At 37.8% G+C, this 27,355-nt stretch overlaps 1 protein-coding gene and 1 long non-coding RNA gene across 14 annotated transcripts in view; one reads left to right on the top strand and one right to left on the bottom strand.

Moving 5' to 3' along the window:
- The window catches only part of LOC141417534 (uncharacterized), a 34,404-nt gene extending 19,777 nt beyond the window's left edge, over positions 1-14,627 (bottom strand). The window contains exons 1-2 of the long non-coding RNA XR_012442171.1: positions 14,498-14,627; positions 8,273-8,434 (exon numbers count right to left, since the gene is read on the bottom strand). This is a non-coding gene — a long non-coding RNA (uncharacterized lncRNA). The remainder of the gene's footprint in view (positions 1-8,272; positions 8,435-14,497) is intronic.
- Positions 1-27,355, top strand: part of Celf2 (CUGBP Elav-like family member 2) — an 808,044-nt gene that overhangs the window by 290,794 nt on the left and 489,895 nt on the right. For 2 of the 13 annotated variants that reach the window (XM_074056674.1, XM_074056675.1), the window contains exon 1: positions 12,392-12,604. The exons of 5 other annotated variants lie outside the window; for them this stretch is intronic. In XM_074056674.1, coding sequence (XP_073912775.1) covers positions 12,501-12,604 — 104 coding nt within the window. In that variant the 5' untranslated portion in view covers positions 12,392-12,500. Of the gene's footprint in view, positions 1-12,385; positions 12,605-14,504; positions 14,601-14,627; positions 15,098-27,355 lie in introns of those variants that run through there. 6 more of the 13 variants (XM_074056685.1, XM_074056684.1, XM_074056692.1 and 3 more) reach the window with 6 other exon arrangements.

The following is a 27,355-nucleotide window of genomic DNA, read 5'->3' as shown; positions in this document are numbered from 1 at the left end:
AACATTTTGTGGACATGAACTCAGTTACCAAAACAAAGTAGTCTTCAATGTCTTAGTCAGGGTTCTTTGGAGAAATAGAACTGAGAAAAAGAAAGAGAGGGGGAGAGGATTTATTGTGAAAAATTGGTTCATACAATCATAGCAACTGAGAAGTCCCAAGACCTACCATGTGCAAGCCAGAGGCCCAAGAAAGCTGGTGGTATAATTTGGCCTGAGTTGGAAAGCCAGAGAGCTTGGAATGAATGACAGTATAAATCCCAGACTTAGAGCAGGCGAAATTGAGATGAAATGTCCCAGGTCAGTTAGTGAGGCAAAACAAAAAGGAGCAAATTCCTCCCTCTACCATCTTTTGTTGCAATTAGTTCCTCAGTGGATTGGATAATGCTCATACCCTTTGGAGAGGGCAATCTAGTTTACTGAATACACCAAGTAAAATGCAAGTCTCATCTGGAAAACACTCTCACAGATACAGATGCTCCCAGAAACAAGGTTTAGTCTGGGCACCCTGTGACCCAGTCAAGCTGAAACAAATTTAACCATCAATGTTTTTTGGAACATCCATAAAATGGTAGCATTGGGTTTTCCCTTTTTCTACTTTCTTGGAGAATGTTCTACTTTCTTATAGAAGATATATTACCTTCCTATGCTTTCTTGAAACCAGGCCATTCAAATCATTTGTGATGTCAGCCCAGTAAGTCTGAAGTTTCTCAGCTATCACACCTCATGATCTGTGATGAGTCAGGTTAGACTATAATTTATTCAGGAAAAGCAGAAGACATGAGTGGAATTGGATGACTGAAATTTCAGGGACTGTACCTTGTTAATGTGATCTCAAAATGTTCAATTAATCTGGCTTTAAACTTATTTAGTAAATCTAAAGGACTCCTCTGAGGCTTGTGAGTTACAGTGACCATGAGTTTTATAACTTAAAATCCTCTACACCCTTATGGTAGGACTCTTCTCTTTTTTTTTTTCAGAAAAATTAACAAATTTCTTCTCATAACAGATTTTCACTCTTTCAATTTAATGATAATTTTTTTCAATTGACAAAATATATTTGTTGAATTATTTTCCCCAAAAAGAAATTGAAACTGTAACCCCCAGTACCTGTAAATATGACCTTATTTGCAATAGATTCTGCAGATGAACAAGTTAAGGTGAGGTCATTAGGGTGGGCCCTAATCCAATGTGACTGTTCCTTATAAAAGGGGGAAATCTGAACACAGAGCAAGGTACAGGTATGTATAGAAGGAACACAATGTTTTAAGACACCTGGAGAAGATGGCACCTACAAACCAAAAAATGTCTAGGGCTACCTGAAACTAGGAGAGAGGCCTCATGGTTCTCAGAAGTAACCTTGCTAACACTGATCTCAGACATGCAGTCTTCAGAGCTAGCCGATGACAGATTTCTGATTTTAAGCCATTTACTTGTTAGTACTTTGCTTCACAGCCCCAGGAAACTAATGCAACAGTATTTCCAGAAGACCTAAAGACCTTGCAGTGAAGTTCTAAGCAAGATTCTTTATAATCTCTGCCTGGACTATTCTTAAGCTAAATGAGAGCTGGAGTTCATGACCTCAAACTTGCTGCCAATGGGTCAGTGTCTTTGGGGTTCAGATGACTTGAGATATTTGTTTAAACTTACTTTGACTCATCTCACTTGTAGGGCAGGCACTTTTGTTCTTGTTTTGAGTTTGGGGTTTTTGTTTTGGTTTGGTTTTGGTTTTGCAGTGCTGGGGATGGAACCCAGGGCCTTTGCACATGGTAGGCCAAGCACCCTAGATCTGAGCTAGTATTAATTAACTACTGGTAAAAGCAGAGGCTCTAGAACAAGCCACATGTGAGCTCTCCAATGTAATGGCAGGGATACTTTGTCTGTGCTTTTGTTCCTTCATTGGTGAAACCAGACATAATAATCCCTACCTTGTGATATTTATGGAGCATTTAAAGAAACAATGCATTATAAAATGCTTGGCCTATATTAAGTGTTAGCATGAATAAAAATTTCCTTTGAACTGTCTATTTGTAGATTTCTAGTCTTGGGTGTTTAAAGGAATCAATAAAAATAAGCCTAAGCTACCATGTCAGGAAGAAACCCAGTTGGCCAATTATAACTTAAATCTAGGTGACAAGTTTTCAATCATACCTATGATCCTGCCAGGAAAAAAAAAAAATCCCACAGAAGATGAATTGTTTTAAAAGGAAGTTATAAAGCATAAGCCATTGAAACATATCTGTATTTCTCAATTTGCTATTACAAGTTTTCTGTACTCTATATTTCAACTCAAAGAATGGAAATCAAACCAACAGAAAAGAAATGGCCTCACCTTATTTGCAGGAGGTTACAGAGAAGTAAAGAGAGGGACAAGGAAATATATTTCCATATTGACCAGGTGGTCTGCCATTTCCCTGGAGAGGGACTATAGCAAAAGAAGTGTTCTACAGTTAAGTAAAGTGAAAATCACAAGCATAGTGACTTAACCCCATTCCACCTGCCTTTACAGGAAATATTTGCCTCCTACTTCCTTTGGTCTTTATTGGTCTATAATAATTATGTGATTAAAACACACAAATATACACAGATAGACACACAGAAAAGAAAAGCATTGAAAGAAAAGCTAGAGAGTGTTGGTCCCCACCCTCAGAGGGAATGCATCAACTCAGAGAACTATTTCAAGTTTGCAAGTGAACAATTTGAGATACCTACTTTGCAGAGAGAAAGCATGGACAAAATGGTACAGCAATTACATGATTTGTGTTATAACTTTAATATGTGTTAAATATTCAGTTATAAAAAGTTCCTCCTTGCATTTCTAATTATAAGCTGACATATTCATTTAAACATTGTCAACAAGAAATCAAAATTCTCACTTTTTAATACTTCAGTGGGAAGAAAGGCCTTAAGGTTTGATATCACACACTAAAAAAAATTCTCCTTTTAAAGGTTAAATCAAGTCTTTCTTTAAAAATGAATTATAGTGTTTCCTAGTACAGTCATGCCAGCCTCATAGCTAGGATACAGTTGGTTTTTGCTATTGTAATTGAACAATTTTCATTTTCCCTTTTTATTAAATACTTTTAAAACAGAACGTTCTTTACAGTAAAATAGAGAAATGGGGTGGGGGAGGAAACAAAGGCTGGCTAAAAAGGAAATCCAGATTCTTCTCTGTGTTTTCCCAATTTTCATAAAACATAAGATTTACAAACAAGAGAGAAATGGTCAAACTAGCTTACTTCTCAGGAAGCCTGACCATTTCAACAGAAGACACCTGGAGGAAGAGGTGTGTCAAGATGACCGTACCTGTGCAGTGGCAATTCTGTGATAAATTTTTTTGGAGCTTTGTAAAAAGCATTCTTTGCACACAAAGAGAGGGCTTTGCCATTTTCTCCAGTTATTTTTCATTATCCTCAATCAGCTGAGCCTGTTACATTCTTTTTTTCCCTCAATTGCGTACTATACTCACTGGTTACATCCCTTTTCCTTTTTTTTAATCCCTTTTTGTAAGGTGACTATCCAGAGAAGTATGTGTCAAAGAGAAGCAGAGCCGTGGTAGCTTAAACCTTGAAGCATTCTTTTCTTTTACAAAAGCCAGGCCTGTCCAAACAATTATGGGATGTCCTAATATTTTGTATAATGAAAGCTACTTTGGCCAGTGCACTGCTTAAATTGAATCAAGGGATTTTATCTTTGGCTATAATTGAAGAGGGGAGATAGGATTTAGAGGTGAAAAAAAAAATGTGGCTGAAATTAAGCCAAAAATGTTTAGGGTGTTTAAGGTAGGGCATAACAGAGTAAAGTGTTTTTCAAAGTATCTTCTGTCAGCTTAGAAATCATGATTTCATAAATAATAACCTGAGCTATAAAAATTTAAGTGGACAGATGTACTTTAAAGTATAAGGTTAGAGACAAACTTCAAAATAGGACCTGGTATGATTTAGGTGTGGTTTATTTCCCAAGGTTTATGTGTTGGGGACTTGATCCTCATTGTGGTGGTTTTTAGGTGGCTGGACCTTTAAAAGGCAAACCCTGCAGGAGGTCATGAGGTGCTGTCCTTGGAAGGGATTAAGGTAGTTCTTGTAGGATCATAAGTTAGTTCTCTGGCGCACAAGTTGTTATGAGAGAGCCCGGCTGCCTGTCTCACCCTGTGGTCTCTCCCTCTCGTATGTGCTCACATCATAGTGATGTGGTAATGCACCATGAGGCAATACTGTCTGGGGGACCCTCACGAGAGCCAGCACCATACTGTTTCGACTGTCAGCCTCCAAACCTGTAATCTAAATAAACCTTTTGTGTTTATAAGGTTTCAGCTTCAGGTATTTTCTTATGGTACCAGAAAATGGGCTAATACAGAATTTAAACTGCTTTGTCGTTCCTAAAATGATTACTAAATTGATAAAGCCATATGAGAGGTCATAGTTTTCTGACTATGAAAGGAAATACATGGGGAGGACTTAGAAAACAGAAACAATATAAGCAAAAGAAAATCAAATGCGAGAGACAATGGCACTAGTTGTAACATTTTGTGTATATTTCCAGTCTTTTCTTTCCATTCATGGACTTAAGTGTGAATGTTAGCCGTCACAGACTTGAAGGAACTTTGTGGTTTCTTTGAAGAGATGTGTGTAGTCAATAATTAAAATCAAAATAAAATATAAAATATAATTTCTGCCATCCTTGAATAAAGTGCATGATCAGGCAACATTTGGACTGCCCTGTGCCATGGGAAGAATAGTCTGGAACAGTATAGGGCTGTACATTCAGGGATCACCTTCCTCCACCCAGCCAGCCGCGTTCTCTGTTGCTGGTCCTCCTCTTGTCTCTCAATGCTGGAGAGTTTCCTGGTCAGCTATATGTTTTTCTGTGTCTGGTCTTAAATAAGAGTGGGAGAAAAAAATACGGGGATGTGGGAAGGAAAGGTCTTAAGAAAAGAGATAGCTGGACCAAGAATGCTGAATGTTTCCAGAAAAACAAGAACGTGGAAGATTGCTGCACTCAGTGTTCTGCACTGTAGTGCCCCTCTATGGGTTGTCAGTGATTGAGCTCACAATCCCTGGTGACACACCAAAATACATGTATCAGTTCTATGTCACACACTGTGTCCTGCCTTCATCACTTATTTTGTCTTGAAAGCCTGTCAGAGTTATTCCATCAAAACCTCTTTTTAACGACTTTGTACTATCCCATTTTAAAGATATGACATTATATGTATGTGTATACATATATTTAATTAATGAATATCAGCTTATTTGATACTTAATTTGACTATAATAACATTTATATTATTATATTTCCATAAATATCTTGCTACAAAAGTCTTTCAAAAGGAAAATTTTAGAAATAAGATTTGTAGCTCAAACCTCAAGAATATTTTTGAAAAGGTTTTTAAAGATTTTTATTAGCATGATAGCTATACAGGTTTCATGGTGGCATTTCCGGATATGGATGTATTGTACCCAGGCTTTGATGTCTACTCACTGCAGTATTCGCCAGTCACGTATGAATGGATGCATTTTCTTGTACATGATTCTGTCTTTCCAAATAATCACTTAAGGATGTTTACCAATTTAGTAAGGAAAATGCCAGACCTCATTTTTATTTTAACATATTTCTTTGATTCTTAAGGAGACAGTTTCTGTATGCATGTTTCCATTTGAATTTTTTCTTCTGTACATTTTCTGGTTTTGGTGTTTGCATACATTTTTTTCCACTTTGATTCTTTTTTTACACAGGGTCTTGCTATGTAGCCCAGGCTGGCCTCTAACTTGCAATCCTCCTGCCTCAGCCTCCAGAGTTCAGGGATTACAGACATGCATCACTGTACCTGTCAGGGTTTCTAACTTTGTCTTTCATATCTTAATGCTATCTCTATATGATGTTTTGGATGAGTGGATTCTCATTAACTCATGTGTGTAATGTTTTCTTTATATTTTTAATCACTGTTTTTAACATTTAGTTCATAGTTGCTTTTATTTAAAAACATGGAAAGAAAATATCAAGACAAACTTTCCATTCACATTTTCCTATAACTTTCCATGGTTTTACTTTTACCTTTCAAAGTCTCTAGTATTGATCTTGGTTTCTAATATGAATTGAGGGTCTAATTTGTTTTACCTCCATAGAAGTCTCATAGTTTTTCTGTAACACTAATGGAGTAATAATTCTGTTTCCTCTATCTCTTTTGTTTTCTATTATCTGATCATTTTTCTACTCTAGGAATGATATGAATACCAAGGACCATATTCAATTTTAGTAAAGTATTTGTTAAATTTTGTGCCAATGTTATCCCACTATAAAAATTATTGGCCAGATAGGGCTTTTTTCTCTTGGAAGTATCTCCTTTATAATTGTCCTTATAGGTACATAGTCGCCTACATACTCAAAGACTTTTGAGCCTGTAGTAAATTCTGGTAGAGTATGCATACATGATACATATATGAGGGTTAAAGTAGGGAGTATTTTCTCCTATAAAAGATTAACTGTGAATGGATATTTACAAAGGGTTTGAAGGCAAGCCATTGCTCATTATAGTCCTATACTGATCTTGTCAGAAAGGACACCAAGAAACACATTTTTTTATATTTCTTTTTTTTCTACCTGATCTTTTTTATTGTTTATTCATCTATTCATATGAGCATACATTGTTTGGGCCATCTCTCCCCCCTGCCCCCCATCCCCACCTTCACCTCCTCTCTTCCAGGCAGAACCTGTTCTGCCCTCTTCTTCTTCAATTTTGTTGAAGAGAAAACATAAGAGATAATAAGAAAGACATAGCATTTTTGCTAGCTTGAGCTAAAGATAGCCATACAGAGAGTTTCCTAGCATTGCTTCCATGCACAAGTGTATTATAGCCCAAACTGGTTCATCTCTATCACACCTCTCCACTACTTTCCGGTCACTTTCCCACAGTGGCCTCTGCAAGTTTAAGATTACTTTATTCACTTCTCTACAGTGAGCACATCACCCTTTTCAAGTTTTGGGTTTCCTACCTTTCCCTATTTCTCCTGTGTGCATTCTCCTCTTAGCGTGTGACCCATGTCCAATAATATTACTGCATTTGTTTTAGATCTAAAGTCCTCATATGAGAGAGAACATACGATGTTTGGCCTTCTAAGCCTGGCTAATTTCAGTTAAGATGATGTTCTCTAGTTCCGTCCATTTACTTGTGAACGACAAAAAAGAAACACAATTTTTAAAAAGGCATGAACAGGTAAACAACAGATAGTCACTGATCTACTAGTAAATGTACGGCTTCTGCCTTCTGACCTGAGCTGTGAATTTAATGTGTTCTCAGAAAACACTTAAGTCACACTTCTCACTCATTTCATTGTCCGGTTACACCACATTTATGATTCTAAAAGTCCTTTATCTTTCTTTCTGATTGTCAAGTAGAAGATGCTTTTTAGATAATAAATAAGAATGTGACTGAAGCCCTACCCTCCTGGCTTCAAATCTGACCTCCACCATTGACTAAATATGAGAATCATTTACTCTCTGTGTACTTTAGTTACCTCATCTGCTCATCTGTAAAAATGAAGTTTAATTTATTAGACACTAGGGTGAGGCTCAAGTGCTAGAACATTTGCCCAGCAAGTGTGAGACCCTGAATTAAATCCCTGTACTGCAAATAAATAAATAAGCAAACAAACAAATCAAATAGGTTTAGAGGTTTTGCAGGGCCTAGTCTCTATAAATTATTTTCTTATTGATGCTGAATATTTCTCATCAACACTCCTCAAAGTGTGGAAAGCAAACCGATACTGGTCTGTGGATTGATTGCTCTAGTTTACGGCAATTAGGAGTAAATATTCAGAAATGCTTAGCAATTTGGTGGAGTAATTTTATAGTTGTTAGCCGAATTTTCTTTTTTTTAAAATGAGGTTTGTATTTTGAATAAATTCACCTTTTTCAGTAATTTGATTTTATTTTGTTTTCCAAAAGTATTGGTACATAATACACTAGAAATTGAAGAAAAAAAAAAAAGAAGGAAGGAAGGAAAAAGGGAGGGAGATAGGCAGTAAGGACAACAGAGGGAAGGGCTGCCTTGCCTAGTAGACAAATGGGGAATGCTTCTCATGCTAAATGGATCATTTGATTGCCAAATAAATAGTTTATATAAGCAATCAATCTATTTTTGTTTGCGTGGTTACCACCGTGAATAGCATTACCAAGTTAGTAAGTGTTTAGGTCTCTGTGTTCAGGCGAATCTGTTGCACTGCAATTGCACTTAGGTCTGCTGGCGTTTCCTTCTCTTGTGACACAGAAGGCTTACCTTTTCTCTTAGTGACTTGGACAGTCTTCTGGGCTGGGGAGTACTCACTGAGCAGATGTTGGCATTGTTTCACTGACTGGCAACTTGGCCATTGTATTTGGCATTCCACATAAAGATTTGTGTCTTTAAGCACACAAAATCCAGAAGAGTCCAACTCTGTCACTAAAAGAGAAAACAAAAGGACAAGATCTTAAGATCAGTGCTTCAGGTTTTATCCCCTGGCCTATGATATGGAGACTATCTGAACAAGACATCTTTCCTTTGTCCCTGTTTCTGTAAGCCATGAACACTGGCTAACAAAGACAGACTGGAAATGACAACAAAAACATTACAGAGCTTTGAAAATCTCATCTGCTTCGGCAGTCCAGGAGTTAAGCTCTATTTTCCCCCCCTACTGTATGTACTGAATTTGGCCTGTGATTCCTTTGAATAGCATGAAAAGCAGCCGGCTGGGTGTGAGTCTCCTCCCTCTCTCTTCCTTTCTCACTTTTAAAATATGCCTGGCAAGGACCCAGCCTTCCCCTTCCCCAGCTTTACTCTGTTTTACCCTCCTGTGCAGCTGACCGAGAAAAGCATTCCTTCCTGATTATCAGGAGGGCCTGAGCCCAGTGGAAAATGCACCCACACATGTGTACCTTGAAAAACACGGCAGCTCTTTTGCTACACTTAGCAGGTTTTGAAGCTGTTGCCTTAGAGACCCTTTAGAATATTTTTTAGTTTATAAAGGGTCCCATAATAGCAATTCTCAAGTCATTGAAAAAGCACCAAAACACATATCTTTATTCATAGGCTTTTCATTGTATCAGGTACTGTGAGCAAAACACGAAAGCACTTGAAATTCCATTAAAGTTACATTCATTTATCTAAAAAAAGAAAAGAAAAAAAAAATCCTTGGAAGTTTGTCTCTATAGACATCATTAAAGTGAGGATATGTACAATACACATTTTATGTAACTGAAGATTAGTGTTAACTATTGACGTGCAGCTTTCGAACAGCAGGAGCTGATGCAAAAGCAAGGAAACCTAGCCGTTCTATTAATTGCCTTTTCTTTTAAATTATGAGAGGTCTTGCTATGTTGCCCAGGCTAAACTAGAACTCCTAGGCTCAAGGGATTTTCCTGACTCAGCCTCCCAATTAGCTGGGACTATAGGCATATACCACCACACCTGGCTTCACTCTGTATAAAATATACTATAAAGATGCTTTCATGTTTTGCAAAATGTCAGCTTCAATGCGCTCAACATATCAGTGTTATCAAAACTAAAAAACGGATTCAAGTAGCTATTCCTAGGACAAGAATCTTAATACAGAACTCCCTAATTTCCAATATTTAAAGATACAGTCCTTCTCTGATCATATCACTACTTTGTTTAACAGCAATCTTGAATGGGAATTTTTATGTCTGGCTTATAACAACTGCACAATAAAAAATATTAACCAATAAATATATTTTGGTGTCAATAACATCAGGGATATCTACAGTCCTTTATAAATAAAAAAAATCATCACAATGACATTGGTGTTTTCATTTAAAAATCAGTCTGGCAAAGAGTTACCAGATATAGCAAATAAAAACACAGGACCCACAGTTACAAGTCACATTTCAGACAAAAAGCAACTCGTTTTTAGTATAAGTGTATCTCATACAATACTGGGGGACACACTTATACTGAAAAAAATGATTCCTTGTTCCTCTGCAGTGCAGCACCTTGCAAGCTGTGTTCTCTCTGGCAGCCCTGGTCTGTCACAGGTGCCACACTGTGCTTTGCTATGAGAAGCATGTACACTGCATCCCAGTTTGAGTCAAGGACAAGCACAGGAGTTTCTTAGCTCCTTCCATCTGCCAACTTTCAAACTTTGGCACATCAACAAGACCAAGAAGGAATCTTGTACAGCAGCAGAATGCATTTCCAATTAGTCATTCTATTTTCTTAAAAGGAGAGCGTACCCACTTGAGGACAAGGTGAGAGTTGGCAAATATGCCAAGAAGGAGTGCTGGGCCAGCAGAAAGGGAAAGAATCTGTATCAGGAAGTACCAGAACAAAAAAGTTTCAATGCAAGCCTTTGTAAAATAACCCCCCCAATAATATAAGTTTAGAACAATCTAGGAAAAAACTGCAGTTTATTCAAAATGGAAAATATCTTAGGAAAAGAAAAGAAAAAAAAAGACAAAGAAAACGTTGTATTTCTTCCCTTGCAAAGTACTTTAAAAAAAATTCTTGACTATCAAGAATTTAGACAGCTTGTAAGAGATGAGCTTACTGAGAAGTCATACTTGTCTTTCTGAAAGCTTATTACATAATTGGCTTAACTCAGCTGATTGTAGATGTTTCTCTGTTAATTTATTGGCTAACACGTGCTTCCAGGAGCTTCCTACTCCTCCACTAACATTATGACGAGGTTTCTTTTTCATCTTTGGCCCGGATGATATTGCCCACCATAGGAAACCCCACCTTGGATTCTTACAGAACCTGGGCAAATGTTCTGCTTGCTGACTCTGTTCTTCTGTATCAGCGTTTCCCAGGGTGTTCCTGTGAGGCCTGGTGGGCAATGCAGATTCCTGGGCTCCTGCCATCATCTCCTGCCTGTGCCTCTGAATTTACACAAGCCTCCCCCAGGACTCTAACACCAGCACAAATGGAAACCACAGGCTCAGAGGGTTTTATTTGTTTGGATGGATGGAGAAGGAAAAAACCAAGGATTTCCTTTTTGTTTAGAATTGGGTTGTGGTTTTGACTTTTTTTTAACTGAAGAACACATCAGAAGAAAAAGAAAAAACAATATCACAGAAATTTTAGTTTTATGAACAGGAGAATTGAGTCTTATTAGTGCTAATAGTAGGATAACCAGGAACATGGCTCTACATTGGTTGAACCCTTTCTTAACACACAAGAGAGCTGACTTTTGAAGAATCACTAAAAGCAAAAATAATTTAATATAAAGGGTAAACTTATCAAAATTGAGAAAAAGAAGATAAAGAAAATGAAACTGTGCAGACAGTAACATGGAGGACAATCTTATTTTTTGACCTGTTTCTCACAGGTGAACTTAACTTTTGTTTATTATGAAAAGAAAGTTTATTGTTACCTTCTGTGTTACAGACAAATAGTTGGCTCAATTTTGAACAAAGCAACACTTTTTTTGTTGTTTTTAGTAAGTACCTTAACAGAGTAGATGAATTAATAATTTCAATGACCTATTTCTTGACAGAAAATAGATTCATTTTGTGTGATCCATTGTAATCAGGAATGGAATACTTAGGGAAAGGCAAGAAAGAAATTCTTACTCTGTAAAAGTGTATAATTAATGTGTAAGGTTCGTAGGAAGATACATGGACCTCAAAATTAAGAAAGAGAGGAGCAAAATATTCGGCCTTTTAGGGCTCAAGGGTTCTCTTTCCTCAATAGTAAATACTTCCAGGAAGTGGGTTTCAGATGAAGTCCTCCTGAACCCCTCCAGGGTTTCTCTACAGTGCCTTGGAAGTGACAGTGGGAGACTCATGGAACTCCTCTTACCCATCTGCAACCTGACCCCAACTCCATCCCCAGCCCCAAGCAGAAGCACACTGCTTAAGTAACACTGTGAGAGTGAGGCAGGAGTACTGGGGTTGTGATTGTTTAGGTGGGTTTTCTAGGCTCATCTGCTAAGTTCAGTGCCCTGGACCTCAGGTCAGTTGCTTAATTTCTCCATGCTAAAAAGACTTCATTTACATTAACAAACTGATTCTAAGGAGTAAATGAGTTAACACACCTAAAAATCAGCATAGTTCCCATACATAATAATAAACTATAAGCATTATTTTTTTTTTCTGTACTTGGTTCTTGGTGCAAGGTTTTATTTGAAGAAAAGGTTTTACTACTCTTAGACTACTGCTCTAAGACATTTCACAATTTAGGAACATGAGTTTGTTCTTTTTTTCCCCCTTTGGTCAAAAGCCAAGTTCTTCTTCCTTTCCCCCATTAAACCTGAACTCCAAGTGTTAAGAACTCACTTCCCTCCCTTCCCAGATCTGGAAGTGGTCAGTAGACTAATATAAGAATGATGTCATTATAGTTGCAGAAACTGTTTTATTATAATCTTTTGTTTTTGTCTTACTAACTTTCTAAAGGGAGATGCACTTTATTAATTATCTGAGCACTCAGAACCCATTGGAGGTATGCTCTATATAAAAGCTATTATTATCCCCCACATTTGGTGAAGTACTTGGGGATTAAAAGTGTTATGTAAATGTTTACACATGGTTATGCCGTGGCCCCAGATTCACAGTGGGACAGCAGAGACAGCCCAGAAAGAAACATGAAGTCCCAGAGAAGCAACGATTTATGCACAAGGTATGCAATTTTCTCTTAATTTTAGCATAAAGATAGTTGCACTTCTGAAGAATATCATTCACAACCATTAAGGAAAGCATGTATGACTGTAAAGGAGAAAGCAGGTCCTTGGAGAACAGGGTAGTAGGAAAGGGATTAAAATGCTGTGAGAGGCATTGCAAGTCACTAGAAGCTTCTGAAAATAAGAGCAGCAGCTTTCAAAGCTGTTTCTTCCACATCTTCCCCTCTGGAGGAGTTCAGGAAAGATGCTCTCTGCCTAAAGGCAAGAAAGTGGGACCCTCTTCCTCCTGGCTGATGATCTTAAGTAGTATTCAGACATTACAAAACGCTGAAGCACCATGCTCTCCTTCAACCTCTACTCTTTCTTCTGAGGGAAGTCTCCTGCTGGTGTAGAAAGAGAAAGAGAGATGCTGGGGATTGAACCCAGGGCCTCACACATGCTAGGCAAGAGCTCTAAACTCTCTTTTCAACAAAGAAAAAAGGACCACTGCAGAGCCTTCCTCTGGTTTATATGTCCAAGATACAATAGTAATTGCTTTCTTCCCTTCTACCAAAGACTGGGGAAGCTAGTTTTCCATTTATGGTAACCAGCTAAAATTTCCTTTTAAAATAAGAGTAAGGGAAAAAAAGGAATTTGACATAAACAAAAGATACCAAGTAAAGTTCATGCAGCTATACCAAAAACCTTGGTAGTCTAAAGGACATGGTCTGGAGCCTGAGCTTGATGATTTTAAGGACAACTAATTCCAGGATCCTATGAGGACAAGATCCTTCGAGGACAGAAGGAGGTCCAGCTGTAAAGGGATTAGCTACAACAAGGACCCTCCAGGGAAAACAGAACCCATGCTCAAGAGGCAGTGCTTATAAAAATAAGAAATCTGTGTACTTATAAAGAACCCACGCTGGTCCAGAGGGGTAAGACATGAACCATGGCCACCACAGGCAAATAATACTGCTCTGGCTGTGTTTTAACATCTGCTCTGCACAATTTCAGATGATCACTGGAAGGATGTTTAGCTTTAAATGAAGGACACAAGTGAAAGGAGAAAAGTCCACACTTTGTCTTCATGTTTAGAGATTCCACTTGCCCCCTTCATGTTATTTAAAAACGAAAGGAAGGAAGGAAGGGAGGGAGGAAGGGAGGGAGGGAAGAAGGAAGGAAGGGAAGAAGGAAGGAAGGAAATAAGGAAGGAAGGAAGGAAGGAAGGAAGGAAGGAAGGAAGGAAGGAAGGAAGGAAAATCTGTCAGAAAACACACAGTAAATTCTAGCTTGTTAGCAGCACACTCCAAATTATTTTTTAAAAACAAATCCTAACAGCAATGTAGTTACAGCCTCAGAAGGAAGCTCTAAACCCCATGTCAGCTTCCCAGAACCTAAGCCAGGAAAGAAAGGAAGAAAGAAACCTAACCAGCCCTCTGACAGGAATATGAAAGAAAATCTCTCAGGCAGGAGAAACACCCCAAAGGAGGAGAGGACTGCAGCCTGCAGTAATCTGTAAATGATTGCTGCTGAAGTCTGGAGGCTTCAGGCTTGATCTGTGTTTGTTCCAAAAGAAAGCCAAGGAGGACGGTGTTAATAAAGAGAGATTTAACTGAGAGCTGTGCTTGGAATAAAGTGGGCTACAAAAAGGTCAAATTTGATCAGTTGGAGCAGATTACAGGGGCTTTGAAAGGCGGTGTTAGAGGGCTGGGAAGCGGGTCTGCGAAGTAATATAGTGCAAGATTGATTTGGGGGGTGGGGGGTGGAGAAAAGCCAGGACCAGCGCTTATCAGCCCTGGAAGGAGGAAGAGCCGCGCTGGGCGCCGCTGCTGCTCCGGCCGAGCAGAGAAGCCACCGCCCGCGTCCCCGTCCTGTCACCCCATCCCCCGGCCCGGCCCCCTCCACTTGCTCACTCGCTCTCGCCTCAGGACTCGCCTTCCTTCCTTCGCCAGCTCTTAAGACAATGGTTTCCCTAATCTCTGACTTGGATCCCCTGAGAGACTGGAAAGTTTTAAGGTAGGCCTGCTTTGCTTTCTCCCCCAGCGCTGTGGGAGTTCACGGCCAAGTTCCTGCCCCCCGCCCCCTCCCCACTGAAGGAGCTTCTGCAGGTCGCTGAGATGCCAGGGGGGGTTCAGTGACACGCGGATCTGGCTGGAGGAATACTGGGTTTTGACACAGAAACCATGTCAAGCAGCCAGACAGACGGAGGCAAGTGAATGTGTGCTGTCCTCAAGCATCATTCCAGGAGGGGAAAACAAGCTAGAAGGAAGGCCGGTGGGTTTCAGAGGTCCTGACACTGGCTGACTCGGAAATTGTCCTCCTGCTTCATTATTAGGCAGGTTCAGAGGCATTGAAGGCATGAAGAGGGATGTGTGGGACTTCAGATAGGAAGGGGAACTTTTTCACAAAAGCTTTCTGCTGTTCCTCTTTCAACAAATGTGTTTCTCCTGCTGTGCCCTCTCCCCTCACAGCCACTCCCACGACACATCTGGAAAGCTAGGAAGTAAAATCGAGTAAGTACAATTTATGGAATGAAGTCTTTCTCTGAAAGCTCCTAAAAAAGGTGAACTCTGGCCTCTTCATCTCTCAGAGGCCCCAAAACTTAGAAGACAGGAGTGAAAAGTGGCCAAGTTCATGCAGCATTTCCACTTGAGTCTAAGCTGACACCTTTGGTAGAATCCGCAGTGGATTGGTAGATTTAAATAGACTCTACGGGGTATATCCTAGTGAAAGCATGTTGGGCAGTTTTTGAAATATAAAAATGTTCAATTGAGAGAGTTTTTATTAAAAGTGGTTCTACATAGTGTCATGTTTTCCCAAATACCTGCCGGACAAGCATGGTTTCATAGTAGGCAGACCAAAACCCGAGTGAGGAATACAAATGAGCAGAAGTATGCATGTTACTGGGACTCCTTTTTCCTGACATTTACCTTGCATTAATTAGCTGTTTCCTTATTTCCCTTTCATGAGTTCTGCCTTAGGACTTGTCTAATTTTATTATTTTTTTAAAGCAACATTATAGAAAGATCAAATAAAAGGGAAAAAAGGACCAATTTTGTCCACCTTATTTTCTTTCTTAATTGTTGCATCTTTCTTTCTAGAACTTTCTGTATATACGTTTTAGATCATGTAATATATGACATTTTATAATATTTTTCCAATTAGCATATCAAACATATTTTTATGCTTCTGCCCAACTTTCAAATGACTATATGAAGCCCCAGAATGTTGGTGTACATTGTTTACAAATTGTCCTGTTTGTTGAAAATCTAGATTGTTTCCAGTCTTTGATTTGTATTGACAACACAATGAACATCTTTGTGGCTATCACCTTCTACTTTCATTAATTAATTCCCAGGTTTTCTTACTGAAAAACAAGTACGACCGTTTTTATCAGTCTTCCAGTGCCTTTTTGCTTGTTTGCATGTTTAAGCTTTATTTAATTGAGACATGATAACTTCTACAAATGTTCTTATGGCACAGCTCTTAGAATAAGTTTTATTTTCCTTTTCTTTAACTGCATTACTAACCTATCTCTGAAACTAAAAGATATCTTAAGAGTGCTTTCAAAAAATTCTTTTTGGGTGATTAACTTAATGTTATTTCACAACTAGATAAGGAGGGCTCTTGCTCTAAAAATGTGTGTAACTGATTACAAGTCTTTAAAATGTAGCCCTCCTCCGGCCTTTCCAGATAATGTTTCTAAGTCTTCTCCTATTTAAAAATCAGCAACAATGTTGCCTTTCCCTCTTATGTGTCCCTAACATGAGTGAAGTGTATAATATGACTAAAGTAAAGCTTGACAAACTCAGACTGGCAAGAAGTGGGATAAACATTTTTGCATGGACTACTTTGGCTGTGCTAAGTTCATTTTATCAACACCTCTTCTTGCCAAGAATTATTCTATCTGCTTTTTAACTGTGTGTGAGCCTTCCCAAAGATAAAGTACATTTTAAGTTGCTTAGTTATTTACAGTAAGACATCCTAGTGGCTAATTTTGATTCATTAAACTGTTCACTCACCAACAATCAGTCTCTGCCTATAAAATGTAGAAAAGCAAAGATAGAACACAGCAGTATACATGGGTAACCTATCAGGAGAATAAGGTGTGCACTGTAATGCCATATTGACTTGTCTGTGATATAAATTATATCACAGATATAATTTAGAAATCCAGAGAAACGGGATGAGAGCTCCCATTCCAGTAAACTCCTTACCATTAAGTAGAATACTTGGAATATAAAGCATAGTAAAAGTCAGATAGGCTTTCAGTCCACATAACCTGGAATCTTTTTCAGGTGTTTTGTCAGGAGTTCCACAAAAGCTGTTGTTTCTGAAAAGTGATTGCAAGACACAATTTTTAAATCTGCATATGCCATAAATTTGATATTTTAAGATAGGATCTAAAACTAAAAGACAGTTTAAGAGCACTTTCAAAAAAAATTATTTTGGGGCAATTATTTTAACGTCATTGAGGTACACAACTTCAAGTCATAAACTTCTTGCTAAAACTTGTATTTGCGGTCACTCCATCCAAGGTCCATTTAGTCACATGGAAATATCAAGGGTGAGAATAATGCTATTGGCTAGTTCAGCAATTGTTCTCTTCCTCAAGGGACATAAAAGAAATCTAATGCCACCAAAAACACACCAACCATTTTTAACTGCAAGCCTGACCCCTTCTTGAGAACACACAAACTCTATAGCTCCACAAAGAAAAGATTCAAAATAAGCTAAATCAGGAAAAAGTATTCTTCGTATGCAGAAGAAGAAAAATCAACAATGTAGCAGGCCCACGAGTAAAAGAATAAAACAAATGAACCTGGCAATATGATTACTACAGAATTCAGTGTTCATGGATATTACTTAAGGGGGAAAATGTTAACAGCAAAGGCAATTAAAAGGGAGTGGAGCGTTGCACACCTGGCTCCTTCTCTAGCCCTCTCCCAGCCCCTGCATCATCTCTGGGGAGGGTCTTAAAAAACTCCTATCTACTTTAGCATTCCCATTGCAAGATAATGGAATTGAACATAGGAGATGAAGCCACTAGAAGCAACAGACTCACTAGTGGAACCAGCCCAATCTCCTTCTCTTCCCTCAGTCCTCTCCTCTGAGGGACTTTGCTCTTCACTTCTGTTCCCATGTGTCCTGTTACAACAGTTCAGCCTAGACTTCTCCTTAGAGTTCCCAGATGTCTCAGCAAAGCCCATCGTATGCATGCAGCTGTCAAAGCTCAGTGCAAACTGTATGTGTAAAATGTCTCCAAGACTTGTTCTTTTCCAGCTGTGGTAGGCTTCTGAATCCCACCATTACCCAGCCACGTACTCAAATGGGAAAGGCAGGCATCCTCCCTTGCCTCTCTTCTCCCTCTTAATTTACATCCAAAGCACTGCCAGTGCCTCTAGAGCTCCCATTACTAGCATCTCATTTTGCACAGAACTCACACTTCCTCCTGACTAGTCTCTCTGTTTCAACTCTTCTTCTCTCTCTCTTTTGCACACAAGAGGAGTGAAAACTTTCAAAAGCCATCAGCCAGATGATATGGCTTTCCCACTTAAACTCTTCCCCTCTAGTCTTAGAAAATAGTCAGTATCCTCATCTTAACGCCATCTGACCTGACTGTTGTCCACATCTCCAGCTGATTCTCCTCTCTTTTTTCTCTAGAGCTCATGTTGCTCCAGCCATGCTGATCTTTCTCTTCCTCAAAAACACAGCCAAGATTATTTTGGCTTTGTTTGCCTTATCTGCACCCCCATCCCCTGCCTGGAAATCTTTCCTTACTTATTGGCAGGGCTGCTTGTCACTCATGTTCAAGCTCAGATGTCAACTCCTTGATGAGGCCTTCCTTGACCTCCCACCTTAAAGTCATCCAGAAGTCACTCTTCTGATAGCTTGAACCAGGGACAATTTCCAATATGCAACTATTTTTGTCTTACAACGATGTCAATGTCATAGGGTTCAACTAGTGTTCTCATCACAGCATTCCCAAAACCTTACCATTTTCATAAGCATTTGTTCATTGATCATTTCGCTCCCTTATTAGAATGTATAATTGTTTTTAAAATTTAATTGATAGACACCCAGTAACTAAAATAGTTTCTAACACTTCTTAGTAGATAATAAGTAAATGAATGAAGAATAAATGAATGAATTAAATGGTCAATCTCTCCCTCAACTGATTATACACTCCGTTAAAGTCAGTGGCTTTGTATATTTTGTTCACACTATAACTCTAGTATTTACCACGGTGTTTTGGTGCTATTATGACTTCCAGCTCCCACTAAGGTATTTCTGTGTTGTTCAGTAAAGTATCTGATTTGGTAACATAGAAAAATATAAAATTCTGTCTGAGAATCTAATATATATCACTTATTCAATTCAAAGAATTCAAGAATTCATTCTTTCTAGACAAGAGAATGATCTTGGGCAGAAGTTAGCAAGCTTCTTCTATAAAAGACCAGATAGTAAATACTTTAGGTTTTGTTGGCTGTACAATTTCGGCCACAGCTACTCAACTCTGTCATTGTGGCATCAAAGCAGCAACTGACAAAATGTAAACAAGTTAGCTTGACTGTGAGCCAATAAAACTTTATTCATAAAAACAGGCCATGGGCTGATTGTGGCCCATGGACCTCCATCTACCTCTCATCTATTATCAAGACTAATAACGTGACTGACAAGAAAACAGAAGTGGCTTTGACAGATAGTTGAACAGACGTTTTTAAATCTCATATGACAAAGTGAATATGCTAAACTTGCCTCGTTATTAGAAAAAAAATTCAAAGGAGCTTTTGTGGTGTTTCTAAGGTCAGAGGTGTTTGAAGTCAGATGTACTTGATCTCACAAAGATGATTATAGTCTGAAAGAAATTTATGGTTTACCACATCCCTTAAATGTTTGGATGAACCTTAAAGCTATAACCAAATATACTTTTGCCTGTTCTCTTCCTGAGTGTGTGAGAAATTCCCATTAATGAGAACAACACATGTTGATGCAAAAAATAGACCAGGCCCTGACATGTTTTCAGTCTCTACTTGGCTGTTTCTTTCCTTTTCATTACTTTCTCTAGCTCATTTAGATCCATTTCCCTTTCACATGCCTGATGAACTTCCTAAGATGAATTCCACATTTGCTTGGGAGCGCATGCTGTGTATTTTTGGATGCATGCTCTATGTAGATGTTCACCATTGTTGTTACATGACTTCTTGAAGATGCACAGACTTGGGGGAAGGTAGATAGATGTTCTGTTAGTGGGCATCGAGGGTGGGCTACCCATCTGATGACCAAAAATTCATCTTCTGAGGAGGATAATACATGAGAAATGTGAATGCTTCTGACATGCCAAACATAATGCTAAGTGCTTCACATATAATATCTCATTTTATCTTTGCAACAGTCCTGTGAAGGAGGTAGTAGTATATTATTGTTCTCATTTTGAGGAAAGTGATACACAGAGAGGTTCAGTAACTTACCCAAATACACAGCAGTGGTGAAGGCAGTGTGGACTTGGCTCTTCTAATTCTGAGCCAAAGCACTTAAAAAATGATGTCATATACTATCCTAGTCAGTGCCTTTTTATGTTGGCCTTTTAAAATTATTACATTACAGAATGATTTATTTTTATAAAACATGATTAATGTGGCATATGCCACAACTAATAATGAAAAAGGTGATTAAAATATCACATAAAAATGTAAAGTTGAAAAAAGTTAGTTTTTCAGAGGTTGGTCAGCTACTTCCATGGCATTTTCATTTCATTCCAGCATTTTCAAATCAAAAACAAAAAACCATCATCAGTTTTTTGGGTTTTTTCTTTTTTTTTTTACTTTATTGGTTTGGATAATCAGTAGAAAAATATTTGCCTGACAATATTGCTTCCACTCTTAAAGGGATCTATTTCCTTAGTGGGCTAAACCAGCAAGGTGTCAAAAACAAAACCAACAAATTCAAATCATTTGAAATCTTTTAGCAAAATCACAAATGAAAATTCTCATATAATTAGGTAAGGTCTCTTCACGATCACAGACCACAGTGAGGACATTGCCCCAAAACAGAGGAGAATCGCATTCAACTTTCATTCCACCCTTTGTGATGTCAGAGATAAACAGAAACAGACAACAGTTAAAGTGGAAGGACAGATTTTCATCAGCAATCTATTATTGCAATAGGGAAGAGTGTCGAGCACCAACTGAACTCAACTTTGATTTGTGCAGAAGTGATAGGACATTTTAAAGGGAGAAGTAAGGAGTTGTGGTGGGGAACAGGGACTCAATATAGTCAGAGAAGTGGAAAGTTAGATAGGGTTGGTCAAGGTAACTGTGGATTAGGCCAGCTGTATCTGATACCTGGCAATGCTAGCTGCTAGAAGACCAGTCTCAGAGGCTGGGAGGCAGGGATCTGTCCTTCCTGATTTGTACATTTAAAAGAATGGCTTTCAGACACTTCCAGAACCCATGCAAATAACTATATTGTCATACAAATAAGAGTATTCAATAATGATTTCCAAATTTGGAGGGATCCATTAGGGCTAAAAAGATGTGTGACTCAATTTTGTTTATAAAAGTTTGACTTATTAGAATGTTATGGGTCATAGATAGCTTAAGAGGAAAGGAAATGAGATTTTTTTTAATGTATAGAAGATAGAACATTAAAGAGCCAGCTACATTCAAAACAAAATCCATAAACTAGAATATTAATTTATAATCAGATTTTAAAAACATAGCATACCCTTGTGGGTTATCAGGTTCTGGTCTTGTTCATTGTCTTGGAGATTTTTTTTTTTTACCAATAAATTAGACTGGATCTTGTCACAGTTACTCAGTGCAATGTAGTTAATTTTGTTTTACTTGATCCTGAATTGGCAGTTTTATGAATCTGTCAGGTTCTGCACTAGGGTTCTGCACTTTGACTACATTCAGTGGAAAGATCTCAAAACTTTAAGCAATATCATCAGAAACTTGTATCCCAGGTACTTGTCACTGTCCTTTCCATGGTCCCCTGAAATATTCCTATGTTTTGGTGTTATTTTATTTGCTTGTCTTTTGAGATGGGTTTCACCATTGTTACCTGGGCTGTCTTCAAACTTCAACATTACAGCAGTCCTCCTGCTTAGCCTCTTGAGTAACTGGGACTACAAGCATGGGCTACCACACCTTACACCAAGGGAGACATTTCCTTTTTTGTTGAAGACAAAGCAGTTGGCTTTAAAACTGAATGCAATAGATTTCAAGAAAGCAATAGAGTAAACAATAACTCTCTGAAAATGAAAAAAGACTTAAAATGGCCGAAGTTAGAGATGTGATGTGAATTCATTATAAAAATAACACAGTTCTGCTGGGGTTTAGCTCAGTAGGAGAGTTCTTGCTTAGCATTCAGGAGGCCCTGAATTCAATCCACAAAAAATAGTAACACAATTGACAAGGAAATGTGGTTGTTTCTGTGACACATAATATTTAAAAAATAATAATGGAAATTATGCTTATACTATTATATTAGAATATTAGTGTAATATTAACATAATTTAATATTACTATAATAACATGATATGATATTGTTATAATATTATTATTGTCTAATATCAAGTCAAGCAGTGCCAAAATATATGCTGAATGGCAAGAGCATTGATAAATTTTCCACCATTTTAAAAAATATATTTACTGATACAAATACAACCTAGAAAACACTAAACATCTGTTCTTATTAGACAGATTTTCATTCATTCTACCTATCAAATAAATTCAATTTTTTAAAACCCCCCCTTTTTTTTAATAAGGTGAAAGAATAAAAACCTTTGAGATTTTCCCAACATCATCAGGGAAATCACAAAGTCAGTTCAACACCGAGATAACTCCATCAAGAATTTGATTTGGTGATGGTAAAGTTGTTAAAAATGTCAAAAAGTTTGAACCCTTGACTAAATAGGGTCACTGTGAAATGATAATTAGCTACCTATTTAACCAAAATGATAATAAGAATTCAAAAATAAATACATAAATAAATTTAATAGAGTTAATTCTATTAAAGTGAAGAGATTCAGTTCCTTTAATCAAAGACACAGTAAGACAACATGAAGCATAGGAAATGATTGTGATAAGACACAGAGTATTTGTTTCCTAGACAGATTACTGAAAAGGTACAGAAAACCATTCACAACCATTAGTAACTGACTACTAATGCAAAGCACTTTGTCATTTTATTAGAAAGTAAAGCTCTAATTTTGCATCAGTAAATTATTGATATTAATGCTTATTTAAACAAAACTTTATATATAAATCCACTTCATCTTAGCCAACTTTGACCTCTGTTTTGGACTGAATTTTGTCCCCTTAAAATTTATACACTATGTGATACACCACCAATCTTTGGAAATGGAACCTTAAATTCAGATGAGGTCCTGAAGAAGGGGCCCTTGGGATGGGATTAGTGCCCTTGTAAGAAGAGAATGTTCTCTCTCTCATCCCTTCTCTTCCCTCCCCTTCCCTTCCTTTCCCTTCTTTTCTATTCTCTTTTCTCTTCCTCTTCTTTCCTTTCTTCTCTCTCTGCCATGTGAGGACATAGTGAGTAGTTGTTGCCTACAAGTCAGGAAAAGAGACCTCATGAGAATCAGGCTGATCTCAAACTTCTACTTTCCATATCTTTGAGAAAATAAGTGCCTGTTTAAGCCCACCAGTATTTTGGTATAATAGTCTGAACAAATTAGATAAGGCTAATTAATATAAGGCTGAAACCTAAGATTCCTTTCCTCAACACAACTTTCTATGTTCATTGAGATTTTGCTCTATACTGCTTTTTCTCATTCTGAACAACCAACCATTTCACTTTAAGACAAAATTATTGTTCTTTCTACTTAGCATAAACATGCCCTGCATTCCTTGCATACCTTTCATTCAAGGTTGTTTCCCTTTGTCCTTTGTTATTTCTAAGTTTCATTTACATATATTGATTCCAATTTTTTATTCTGAGTAACCTTTATCTTCTAGAGAAAACTAGGAAGTAAACAATTGTGAACACTCTACCAAAAACCAGTTTTCTGTCACAGATTAGTAAATTTTATAAATATACCATCTCACAATCTCTATGGGTTCATGCTTTTTACAACATATGTATTTTTAATACATCAAGAAGAACATGTATTAATAAGAACAAATGTTTATCTATTCTACGACTTATAAAAATAAGAAGTCACAAGTACATAAACTGTAACTTATGCTTAATAATGAATGTTCTCAGCATTTTATCTTTTTAAGAAATTTTTTAGATGCTTAATAAACACCTATTATTTTACTTAGTATAACACCAAGGTTGTAAATTATCAAGCAAAATTTTACAAACTGTCTTTAGGCAGACGTATTGTACAACACAATTATTATTGAAATAAAGTTTGTCCAAATAATGATTTAATTTGATTAAAATCAAATTAATCACTTTTATAATCTTAAACATCTAATAACTATAACCTTGACTTATCAGACTGGCAAACCCAGGTAAAATTAAAATGTATGTTTATATTTTATTTAATGTTGACATCTCTGAAAACATACCTATTTTATTAAACTGACACTATCAAAAATCTTATTTGTCAAATTTTTGCTCAAATTACATAAGGTTGAAAGAGTTTTGAGTTAGTTTCTACATTCCTATGAGTTTTATTTCTCTGTCAGTCAATAAAATTAAAATTCCTTTGAGGAATTTTATAAATTCATTTCATAATTTCATCTGGAAGTAGGGAAATACATATATATATATTATATAGCATATGCAAATAATACCTAAACATAAAGACAAACATGACTAGAGACTTTGTGGTTATCATTCTTCAGTTTTAGCCAGGAGTCAGTCATAAGCACAATAATTCAAAATTCAGTTTTTCATATAAGAATTGATCCTTATCTTTACTGCATTTTTAAAAGTATATCCAAGGTGTGTTTCTGGCAGATGGAGTAACTTAAAGTGGACCTATTCAATATTCATACCAATATTTTTGGAGCAAATGCTACTATTTTCTCTGATATAAAATCTTACAGAGACTATGGACTAAATGTCTGCTTCCAATATTTTTTGAAAGATTTAATTTTCAACCTGGGGTAGTTCCTTTTGGGAGTTCCCAAGTCCCCTGAGAGCCCCCAGTGAACACCTAAAGTTCCAGTGATGGTAGGAGTTGAGGGGCTGGATGGGAAAGGGAAGATATGGTGGAGGTAGAGCAAGGAGTGGAGGAGCTTGAATTGGGACCTACCCAAGGACACAGGGGAGCCAGAGGGAGTTGAAAGGTGGTGGGACAACCAGAGGAGCAGTTGTAATGGGAAGAGAGTCAGTTTTGGGAGATCTTGAATTTCCCAAAGAAACCATCAAAGTTCTAAATTATCCTTAGTGTCATCACATCAATAAATGGTCAGATTGTACCATAGTTGTACAGTGTGTTACCAACAGGAGTTGAAGGAAGGTTTTTTGGTTTTGGTTTTGTTTTCAGTCAGCTAGGAAGTTCCTGTGGGATGTGTAGAATCATATAGGATAAGGAGCCAGGAACGAACAATAATAATTGCATCAGGGCTCAGAGAGTGAATCCCCACTTGAAATAAGTATCCAGGAAGGAAAGCCTTCAGCCAACGAGCTTCCTTTTAGAAGCAGCCTGGAACTGTAACCCAGCTTCAGAGAATACACCCAGAATCATAAGAATAAAATCTGTCTTCACCATGTTCCAAGGGACTTTTGGATCAAGAATCAGACTTACCACCAGAGATCCAAAAGCAAGGAAACAGAGATGAGGCAAAGGACTTTTTGCATGCCAAATGTCCACTTGTCAAATCTAGGGGTCTGACAGTGCCAGATTCAGGTCTGAGTCACCGTGCCAGATGTCTGTCAGGGATAAACAAAGCCAGACACTAGTGAAAGTGGTAAGGACAATATGCTTTTGCAACAGGAAGAATATCCTTGAACTCAACTTTGATTTGTACAGAGGTGGCTGGTCTTTTTTAAAAGAAGAATTTAAGGAGTTAGGGGCAGGGATGGGAAGCAGAGGTTCAGCAGTCAGAGAAGAGGAAAATCACATGGGGAAATCTTCCATACCATGGAGATGCCGTAATTAAACATTCCTCCTTTTGATGGAAAAAAAATTAATAAAGGAACGGTTTTCAGACCCTTGAGAAAAATACTCCTGAGTTCTAGGAGCTACATATGTATTGCATGGGAACAAAGAAGGACACAGGACTGTACGCCCTTTCTAGTCAATGCTTTTAAGAAAGTGGTCAGGCCTGTAGTCAGGTGTTGGTTGGAGCACACAACCAAATCTGTGGCAAGCTCAAGCTTTCTCGAGCAGGCAGTATAAAGAAGGACTGGAGACATCCAAGAGATGTGGCTCTGAGTTGTTAGAAACTAATGCAGTGTTTATTCAAGTCTTTGAATTGGAAGAAGAGAATGGGCAAAATCATTTGCGTGGAGTCAGTAGTTTTTATAGGCAGAGGTTGAGGCTGACTTGAGATGAGAATTCAGAGGAACATGGCATCTGGTCAGAGTTGATTCTTGTCATGGAAAAAAAAGAATATGGTGCCTCTTCTTTCTCCTTCTCCCTAGATAAGTGTTTATGTTGAAAGATGACCCCAAATACAAGAGTCACATTCTGCAGTATACACTGTAAAACCAAGAATCAAGCTCTGTCAGTCCTCAAACAGAGCCACTGTGTCTCCCCTCTTGATTTTAGTGCATTAAGTTAGAACAAATTCCAGAGGTCAAGTGTTCACACTCCTTCTTCAATTCTGTGGGGAAAAAAATACTCCACTCCCCAAATACCATATTATTGATGAGGCTCACCATTATGTCCCCAGGATTGCCTGGGTCTGCTGTCCTTGGAAACTTGGAACCTAGGCTTGGTATATTCTGAGTTCTGAGAGCTTCTCTCTCCCTACCCAACATACCTCCAACCAGAAGTAAGATTTTCTTCCTGTGACTATTCCTAGAGCTGAATCAAATCCAAACACAGATCCTCAAAAATATATGCATATTTCCTATTTTGTAATGTGAATGTGTATCTGTCTATCTGTCTATCTATCTATCTGTTTAGATATCTTAGTTCCATTAATAAGCTATAAACTCCTGGAAGATAGATATGATCAATGTCTGATTCATCTTTTTGTCCATCTATATCCTTTATATTGCTGACACCATAATTTGCTGAGCCAGGCTGTGGCCAGACACCCACACATTCTTCATTTCTAAAATAAGAAATTGAACCAGATTATAACTAACAATCCCCCATCTATAAAATTATATGGTCCATGTAGGATAGAACAGAGAAGCACCTTCTCCGTGGATCGTGAATTCCACCTCTGAGTGATACTGTGATCCATTTCCTACACTGAGTTTTTCTCACAGCAAAGCAATTCTCTTTCTATTGATCCTCATTTTCTTTCAACACTGCTTTATTCCCAGTCCTTCTGTAGAGCTGATGGACTAAACTACAAATCTGTTTTCTGATGTCCTACCTCTGAACTAGCACTGTAATGTAAATCAGCTGTTGTAGGGATGAGCTGTGAGGACAAGTACCGACATTGGTGATCGTGTGACTCGTCCTCGGGGGCTGAATATTGCAATCAATCCAGGCTGCAGGTGTTTCAGTTAACCACCGCTATAGAACTCCATTTTGGTTTTTGTTGTGCTAGTTTTTCATTCTTATAGAGACACAAATGTCTAAGCCAGAAAGAATTGTTAGAGGCCTGTGGAAACAGCACTTTTATCTATTTCATCATGCTTCCTGGTGGGTAAAGTGATTTTGTGAACTG

Source organism: Castor canadensis, chromosome 15, assembly GCF_047511655.1.
Source record: "Castor canadensis chromosome 15, mCasCan1.hap1v2, whole genome shotgun sequence".
Taxonomy (NCBI): Eukaryota; Metazoa; Chordata; class Mammalia; order Rodentia; family Castoridae; genus Castor; species Castor canadensis.
The sequence above is the reverse complement of the archived record's forward strand: the minus strand, read 5'-3'. Positions and strand labels throughout refer to the sequence as shown.